The sequence below is a fragment of the Mugil cephalus genome, chromosome 4, assembly GCF_022458985.1.
Source record: "Mugil cephalus isolate CIBA_MC_2020 chromosome 4, CIBA_Mcephalus_1.1, whole genome shotgun sequence".
Classification (NCBI taxonomy): domain Eukaryota; kingdom Metazoa; phylum Chordata; class Actinopteri; order Mugiliformes; family Mugilidae; genus Mugil; species Mugil cephalus.
The window spans coordinates 27165385-27174899 of record NC_061773.1 but is presented as its reverse complement, the minus strand read 5'-3'; the positions used below and the strand labels follow the sequence as shown (position 1 = coordinate 27174899).

At 38.6% G+C, this 9515-nt stretch overlaps 1 protein-coding gene across 1 annotated transcript; it reads left to right on the top strand.

Moving 5' to 3' along the window:
* LOC125007353 (eukaryotic translation initiation factor 4E type 3-like) lies at positions 1-7598 on the top strand. Its single transcript, XM_047584109.1, has 7 exons — positions 1-530; positions 2196-2268; positions 4250-4344; positions 4951-5011; positions 5092-5158; positions 5259-5414; positions 7470-7598. The coding sequence occupies exons 1-7, from the start codon at positions 346-348 to the stop codon at positions 7514-7516; spliced, it is 684 nt and encodes a 227-aa protein (XP_047440065.1). The 5' UTR covers positions 1-345; the 3' UTR covers positions 7517-7598.
* Positions 7599-9515: the final 1917 nt, after the last annotated feature.

Here is a 9515-nt window from a genome sequence, read left to right as displayed (position 1 = left end):
AGTTGCATTGTTTTATTATTTCTGTAAAGTTTTTAGTTTGCTTTTAGATGGCCCCGATAAATCAGTCAGAGTGAGCCCTCGCTTCTTTTCTCTGATCTGTGGAGCGGTGGACCAACCGCGTCGTTCCTGCCTGATGATGACGCACAGACGTCAGCGGTCGGTGGGCGGAAAAGCGGAAGCGACTCCGAGTCTGCGTCTGTGCATCTGGAGAAAAAAGGCAAACCGGGTGTTTTTATCAAGAGGACGAGATCTACACGGGAGACGCACGGGGTCATAGCTTCTTCTTCTTCTCCTTCTTTCTCTTCTCCTCCTCCTTCTTCTTCTCCTCCTCGTTGCACTGCAGATATGGCGCTACCCGCGGGCAGGACGGACGTGCAACCGGACAGAGGCGCCCTGAGCGGCCAGACACTTTCCCCTGAAAACAGCATTGACATCGACGAGAAAGAGTTGGAGAACATCACAAAGAAACAGCAAGGAGACGAAAGCACGACGCTGCCCCTGCACTCGCCCTGGACCTTCTGGCTGGACAGGTAAAAGCCTCCCAGCTCCTGACGCCTGGTCCCGGAGCTCCGGAGGCCGCAGAGGATAGAGGAGAAAAAAAAAAGAAAAGAAAATATCATTCAAGGCTTTTCCGAAGGCCTCCGGGAACAGAATGTGTTTCTGTTTAATATCACTAGTATCAAGTGTATCAGTTACGTCGAACAGTTATTTAATGTCTAGATCAGCTCATGTTACAGCAGAGAGGAGGGTTGATTTATTTACTTATTTATTTATTTATTTATTTATTCTTAAAAAGTAGTTTAGGTAAATACACTGTTGCCATGTTTGGCCAACACAATATACAATATATCAGGCATAACACTGTGACCACCTTAATATTGTGTAAGTCTACGTTGTGCAGTACAGTCCAGTGTAAACAGTGGAACCAGATTTATAAGCGGCTTAAAGGTTTTTGTGTCATTCAGAAGATTCAACACATCTTCAGATTTTCACACAGGTCCTTAAAGTATTTATCCAGGATGGTGATTTATGTACGGTACAGTATACACCAATAAAGCATTAATGAAGCCTAATATTGTACCTGATCAGTGTAAGATCTAGTGAATTTTGAGGCCAGGTCAACACCTTGTGTTGCTCCTAAAGCATTGTTGTGCATCCCCATCAAAAGGTGTCATTGCTATGGGGGTGGGGGGGTCCGGTCTGGTCTGGTCTAGGTGGGGGCTACATGGATGAATGCCAGGTCCAAAAGTTTCCATGCAGAACAAAAGGAAAATGGCTGAAGTGCTACTGGTGTCCGTCAAACTAATGGAGCACTGGAAAGGGAACAATAACTGTAGGAAAACAGAAAAATCATGCAGAAAATTGCACAAAAAATACAGGTTCAGGCACAGAAGTGGGTTTGAAAAAGTAAAAGTCTGGTCTAGGTGGGTGCTGCATGTCTAAGTAACATCCACATGAATGAAAACCAGGTCCAAAAGTTTCCCAGCAGAACATTAAATTTTCACATGATTTAAATGTTATTTACTTCTCCTGTCAGTGGTCATAATGTTGTGGCTGATTGGTGCATTCTCTCTTAAAGGAGTTCTTCCTCAGTTGCAGAGTCATTGTTTCCTTCTCTCCCATGAGCTAATTTATTATTATTATTATTTTAGACTTTCACGTTGTAATAAACACTGATGAAGTGAAGTTTATATGAAAGTAAGGTTGGGTTGGTAATCTGAATCAAATGGTAATAATAAAACGGTGCATGATGACAACAACAATAGGTGGAGAACAAAGGACAGGACAACAATACAGCTGTTTAACTGCCTAAAAAGAAGCTTAGACTGGGGTCACGAACCCCCCGTTATAAACCTATGACCTAAACCCAAAGCCTTCCATGTTATGTAACTACAGAATTACCACTCAACCAACAGATTAGACCAAATTTTTTATTTTTTCTCTCATTTCCTCTGACATGTTTCCACCTCCATGTATTTCCAAATACAAACTCTCCATTAATGATAAATACCGTTGTGCCATGTTGAGTCGCTGCTGTTGCTTCCATCGAGTTGCCACTAGCTTTTCTTGTCTTGTCTTTATTTTCCTCGATCACTTACATGTGCACCATGGGGCCGTATTCAGTTCAGTAAATGAATTGAATCATGCATCGTCTAGTTTTTACTGTAACACGTTCTTCGTTCTTCTTCTCTAAGGTCGTTACCGGGCACGACAGCAGCAGAATGTGAATCCAACCTGAAGAAGATCTACACGGTGCAAACAGTTCAGGTGAGATTTGACTCAAACAGCTTCGTCATCTCGTGACTCGGCTAAAAGTCAGGTCGGCTCGAGGTGAGCGTCCGTGTTGTGAGGGGAATAAACGCTTTGTTGCCAGTTAAAGCTAAAGGAGACGCGACTGGAAACTTTTTTTTTTTTTTTTCCTGAAACATGATCGTGTTGTACAAAGTTTACTGACAACGTGTGACATCAGACTTTACTAGTGGAGGCTTCTAGCTACTGTTTATTGTTACTGTGAAGTTTCAGATATGATGCAGTGGAGGCTTTTATTGCACAAATCACTGTCATTTTTATAAGGGAGGGGGGCTTTTAGCTTGTGTTTGTTCCACCATCACCAAGACATAAAAACACAAGCTTCATCTCTGCATAAATCATCAGATCTTTTAATATAAATATGAACACAATACAACAGGCACAGCTGTGTTTAAATCAAATAAATTATCAGTCAAACTTTATTTATAGAGCACGTTTCATACCAAAGATTCAGCCCAAAGTGCTTTATCTAAAGACAAAAAAACAAGAGACACAAGAGACCACACATGTATGTAAACACACACACAATGATAAAAATAAATTAAATTCAATTAAAAGCCAGAGAAAAAAGATTTTTAAAACAAACAAACAAACAATTAATAACCAGTCCAAAAATGATTAACCATTTCAATCAGTATTTATTGCAGCAGCGTCTTTTACCTCATAGATCATGACTCAATGAGGAAAATTCACTTATTTTTCATAAATAATTTATTTAAAACATATGTTGAAAAACACCTACACATAAAAGCCAATAGTTTAACTTGATGCTGTGAATCCATAATTTGTGAAGTAAAAATTGCACCTATTTATCATTTTAGGACCTCGATTTAACACAGAGGTCCTGTTATAAAACCAGTTTAGTGCAAATCTACAAGAGTTTTATTTATTTCACAGCTTTTTTTTGTCTCTTGTCTCCTAATAATGATGAAGGATGTTCTAATAAATCAAAGTCCAGACAGATGTTTGTATTTCAAAGGTTTTTATTGATGAGAAAACATGAATGAGACAGTGATTCTACAGGGAGATATTTTTTTCTGAATAACATGTACTTCTACCTAAACATGGACAAACAAACGATTAACCACCATCCTTAGAACATTTAAACATCAGTGTAAATTAACAAAGACAGTTAAATAAAATCAACAAATAAAGTAGAATAAACATTACTCAGAGATTATTGTTGTGGGCTTCTCATAAAATACTAAGAAGGAGGCGCTATACTTTGTAGAATTTATTCTCTGAACTCTGAATTATATATTTGATCTTCTCTAGATTCATGCAGGACATCACGTCTCTGAGAAAAGAACTAAACTAAAGTCTCATCACATCATGTTTCATTTTTAAACAGTAGATTTATTATTAATCCGAGTTTAAAAGTAAGTTCCACTTAACTTCATGTCACAGACATTTTATAGTTTTACAGTTTTTTTTTTAAAGCTTTAGTTACTTTGGAAATTCAGATTAATAATAAAATATCTATAATTAAAAATCAAACATGATGTGATGAGACTGTATCGATCCTGGTGGAGAATCTCCACTTTCACTGATGAGATGAACACATTAATGCTTCACTAAATAAACCTCATCATCCATCTCCTCGTGTTCTGACATTTCCTCCGACCTGCTGGTCCAGACTTTGATTTATAGAACATCCTTCATCATTGTTAAGTGACAGAAGAGGCAGAAAATATCCACAAATCAAATAAAATCACACGGAGGCAGATTCACACTGGATTAGTTTTATCACGGGAGCTGAAATAAAGTTGGTGAACGAAGATAAAGATCAGAGATAATCTCTGCAGTTATTAAAGATGACTAGAGTTAAAACTAATCCAGTTTGTAAAAGGCACAAATAAAAACAAGAAGTGATGTTGCAGAAATGTCAAGTTAAGCTTGGATGAAGTAACGAAGATGATTATTTATTGGTGTTTTTCAGACGTTCTGGAGCGTCTATAACAACATCCCTCCCGTCACGGCCTTACCTTTGAGGTGTAGCTATCACTTAATGCGCGGAGAGCGGAGGCCGCTGTGGTGAGTCTGTTGTTGTTGTCGTTGTTGTGTTGTTGTTGTTGTGTTTACTCTGTTTATGTTCCTTATCACTGGCTCGAATTAAAGCAGGAGCTCATGTCATAAAAAGGTTTTACATTGTTAAAGAGCCTGGCTGATTAAACTCTGACAGTGATGTGTGTCGGCCAGCGTTCTACATACACCAATCCGCCACAACATTATGACCACGGGCAGAACAAGTAAATAAATTCACCATCTTGTGTCAGTTCAGTGTTCTGTTAAGAAACGTTTTGACCTGGTTTTCATTCATGTGGATGTTACTTTGACATGTAGCCTAGACCAGACCCCCCACCCCATAGCAATAACACTCCTTGATGGCAGCAGGATTCAGTCTGACACACACACACACACAAACGCTTTAGGAAGAACTCCACTCGCCCTGAAAAAGCCAATATCCATTCTCTGATGAGCTGTTTTGGAGACTTACACATGTTAGGAAGGTGGTCATAATGTTATGCTTTATTGGTGTGTACTGTACCATACATACATAACCTTACGTGTCATTTAAATCTGATTCCTCTGCTTAAATTGCGCTACATATATTTTTTTTAATCTAATTTTCTCCAACAGGGAAGAAGAGAGTAACGCCAAAGGAGGAGTATGGAAGATGAAAATACCTAAAGAAAGCAGTGTATGTGCCGTCCTCCGCTCCCCTGCTTCTTCTTCTCTGTCCACGTCAAGCTTCTCCTAATCAGCGTCTCTTTGTTTCAGTCTGCAGTTTGGAAAGAATTGTTACTCGCAACCATCGGGGAGCAGTTTGCAGATTACTGTGCCTCAGGTACAGTTTTAATTTGGCTCAAATAAGCGATTGTCTCCATGGGAACGGTTCACCGTTAACGCCGGTGTCGCTGTTGTGTGTTTTTTTGTTTGTTTCCCAGACGACGAGGTCGTCGGCGTCAGCGTTAGCGTTCGAGATCGGGAAGATGTCGTACAAGTGTGGAATAGTGATGCCTCACATGCTAATGAGGCAAATATCTTGGGGAAAATCTATGAGCTGCTCCCGTACATATCTTTTAAAGCTGTTTTTTATAAGTGTAAGTATAAACATCCTTTTCTCTGTGTTTATGCTGAAGCTTTCCAGTGGTAGTAGGCGACACACTGTGATGTGAGAAAAATAATCAACAATGCATATTTGTAGGAAGGCAGAGGAGGATGATTTAAAGATAACACTCTCTGCCTGTAGGCTTATCTGGGTTTGACCTTTCAGAAAAAGACAAATATTTCACAAGTCTTGTTCCTGCTAGTTTAATATTTTTGAGTTGAAATACTTTTTTACTTAAAAATAAATCAGGATATCCCTAATCCAAAACTAGTATCCAGAGCAGTGAATTCAGTAGGGGGTCCGCAGACCTCTAGTGGTATGTGGTGTAATTGCAAGGGGTCTGTGAAAAAAAATATACTTAGAAATAGGATTATTTTACTCAAATGTGACTGACACCTTTATCTACCTAAACTACAGAGAGCAACATGATTTTTTTCTTTTTCACAAGTGTAATTTATTGTATTTTATTAAGAGATCTTGCTCCTGGCTGCGTTGTTATTAACTGCACAACACCTTTTAATACAAACTTAACACGATCTGCATCCGTTTCACATTTTGAGGCCCTTACTGTTCCAGTGGAGATACACCATTCATTTCTTAATGATGCTCTTATTGTGAAACGTCTGCAGGCAGGAAGGTGTTGTGGGAAACTCATTAACCTGCATGTTCAGGTTGGAAATTAAACAAATAAATAATTTTTCAGAAATATGCAGGAGTCCATGACCCCAAACAGTTTGATCTAGAGCACAGGTCACTAACAGGTGAAGGGGACCTGGATCTACAACAAAAACAGGACATTATGATTTAAAACCTGATGAGGTGCTTTATTTATTCTCAGCTTTCTCATTTTAATATTTCCCCCCTCATTACTCAGACAGGGCTGCTCCACTAAATACCTCTCTGCTGCATTAATGTGTAATATTACCCAATAATTACACTGTGCAATATATTTGTCTTTTATACAAAAGTTTTTACATGTACATTTTTTCAGTTGTTTTGTTTCTGTCAGTATTTTCATTGAGATGTAAATTTGAATTACAAATAAAGTCAAAGCCTAATCAAGTGGCTGAGGAAATCGTCCAGATGAGAGAGAGTTAGAGGCTCATGAAAAGACAGTAAAGAGAAAAGAAAAGGCGGTGATACTGTGCATGTGGAGAAATCAAAGAGAGGGAAACAGACGAGGGTTCAATTATTGAGATTTGTTATCTGTAGAACTGGTTGAGGCTGTTGAGTCAAGATTTGAAACAGAGAAGGGGAAATTCAAGCTTATGTGCCGTTAGAAAAAAAAAAAACTTCCTTTCATAACGTTCGTGGCTGGAAACAGCCACTAACTCACTGCTGTAAAAATACATCAGGTAAATAGATTTTTTTTTTTTGCTTAACCTCAGTACTAATCAAAACTATGAAATATTAAAAACAAATAATCAAAAATTATAACCCTTTAAATGCAAATTAAAAAAAGATATGGGGACTGATACACACAAAATGATGAGTGACATCGGATTTTCATTAAAACTTCCTCTCGTGCTGTTTTTGCCCCATTGACTCTCATTCTAACTGAACTTACCGAATAACCAAGCATTTTACAACGCTGGTGACTTCCCCTGTTCAGAGGGGCTCAAATCTGGCAATTGTTGATTACAGTATTTATTATAGATGCTTTTTGTTTTTAGTTAACAGTGAACCAATATATATATCTGATATTTTCACAGCAAAGAAAGAAAGTTTTGTAGAATTATGTAAAATTACGGGTCCTCACCAGAAAACATTCCATTTGCTGCAAATACAGTGGAAGTTATGAGGAAAAAGAACCAAAGAAACCTCCCATGACTGTCTTGCCAACAACAATACATAAGGGTTAAATTTGCACAGTTTTAACATTTCATTTATTTTCCTCTTGTTTTTAAGAACAATAAATATTGGCGATTATAGCTAATTAAATATATTTCCCAGGATGTAAATGAATGGGTGTTCCTTTAATGTTCAAACCTGAGGTTGTGTGTGTTTTACTTTCATAATCACCATGAATGTCTTTCGTCTGTTTCAGCTCACATGGAGCATCACGCCTTTGAGGGAGGACGCTCGAGACATTAGATTGTGAAGCACTTTTTCATTTTTTTTTTTTTTTTTAACCTGAACTCTGTACCTGCCTCTGACGTAAAGGCACCGCCCACGATCTAATCAAGGATGTTGTGTTGCTTTCAGCGAGGAAATATTATCAGTATATTTTTATAACTTTGAATGACTGATGCCTCTGTTTTTTTTTTGTTTTTTTTTTTTATGTGGGTCGTAAAGCTCTGAACGCTTCAGAGAATCTATATCCAGCCTTAGATTGTGTCTTTTTTTTTATAACTTCCTGCTATACTGAAGTGCACTGTCATGAACTAGAGCCATGTCGTCTGCACAGCCTGGGGAGCTCACGGTTTATTTCTGGTATCGAGGCGGCAGCTGCATAGTCACGTATGTAGTTAACCGTTGAATACGTTAGATGTCTGCATTCACGTCCAGTTGTGTTTTGACTTGTGAGAACACAGCAGTCGCACAACATTCCTACCGATATACAGATGTACTCTACTCTGCTGAGACCGGTTTGAGGAAGAGGGGGGATGCTCTCGTGCTCTCATGTAATTACGTCACCTGCAGCTTATCTGATCTGACCCTTAAAATGATTCTGACTTATCACGGGGCTGTTTGCAGACGTCTGGTGTTGAGGGCCTTTCATGAGCTATGGCTGAATGCAACATCGTAACAATATTTTATGAATGAATTTAAGTGAAAACGTCAGATCATTTCAATGCCAAAGCACTTTTCTGCAGTTTATCTTAACGACGGAGGTGTTTCATTCAGCCGGAACGTTTCCTCCTGTTCGGATTAAATACCCCATTTGGTTTCTTGCATCTTCATCAAGTGTCCACGGAGTTTGAATCAGGGTTTTAACACTTAGAAAATATTGCAAACGACTGCCTATTCCAGTCACAACGTCCCTCAGAGCGTGACCCCTCGGAAACTCTACATTTGGTTTCTGGATTTTATTATTTTTTTTATTTTAAGAGTAAAACCCGTCCTGAAATGTGCCTCTGGAAATCGTCTCTCCTGCGCAGCCAGGAACTGTTTGGTGTATTATTCTGCAGAGATATGCTGCCTTTGCTGTTAGTGTTGCTCTTTAGTTCTTGTCTCTACTTGTTTCTCCTTCCAGTGAATCTTGTAGATTACCCTCAACTGGACCACGACACGGACAGAGAAAAGAAAAGGAAAGAAAGGAAAAGTAGCAATATTTGCTTTAAAGGTTGTTTTTATAAAGTTCCCATATTTTGTAGATACGTCGGCCTTTGTCAGAAACAAATTAAATAAATGTTGATGCTGAGTTTCAGTGGTCATCAGGGCTAAAAAACAAAAATAAAAGCATACGTCTCAAATCACTCATTAGAGTAAAAGTTTTATCCCACCCACATTAAAAAATCAAAAATCTATTTTTCTGTCGGATCACTTTTCAAACTCAGCCTTCCTCGCCTTCACTAACCCTGTTAACTTACTGCTGTTTTATTGTAGGAGGCAGTGATTTAAATGCTTCTGGTATTATTGTGTCACGCAACTTTTATAGTTCAACTTTGGACTGGTTGATAGTGATGAGGGAACAATATTTCCTTTGTAAACATGATTTTTTTTTTTAATTGATTTTGTTTTTGCTGTGACATGGACAAATTTAATAAAATGAAGCTGAAAAAAGCTGAAAATACAGTCACTGGATATTTCTTTCACTGACAGAAGAAAATCTGTTCAAGGGCAGCGTTGTGTGTGTCTGTGTGTGTGTGTGTGTGTGTGTGTGTGTGTGTGTGTGTGTTCTGCTCATGCTGATTCATTCCAGTCACACATTACTGTGAATACACCTGAGGCAATGGAAAATACCTCTGAAAAGAAAAAGGTCAGGGAAAGGGACTCCAGCTGAAGCAAGGCCTATTTTTGAACTTCATGTGATACTGTATGACTAAAAAGTTCTGTAGGATGATCCTCAGAGACCCCTCCCCTCAACCCCAATGACCCCCCCCCCCTACTGACAACAATGTGTTTCCAGACACCGTTCTCTGATGAGAGT

What these genes read in the sequence shown, in the direction of transcription:
- LOC125007353 (XM_047584109.1), top strand. Translation starts at nt 346, where the DNA reads ATGGCGCTACCCGCGGGCAGGACGGACGTGCAACCGGACAGAGGCGCC. An exon ending in TGGACCTTCTGGCTGGACAG is followed by an intron (nt 531 to 2,195) that starts GTAAAAGCCTCC and finishes TTCTTCTCTAAG; the next exon opens with GTCGTTACCGGGCACGACAG. An exon ending in AAATACCTAAAGAAAGCAGT is followed by an intron (nt 5,012 to 5,091) that starts GTATGTGCCGTC and finishes TCTTTGTTTCAG; the next exon opens with TCTGCAGTTTGGAAAGAATT.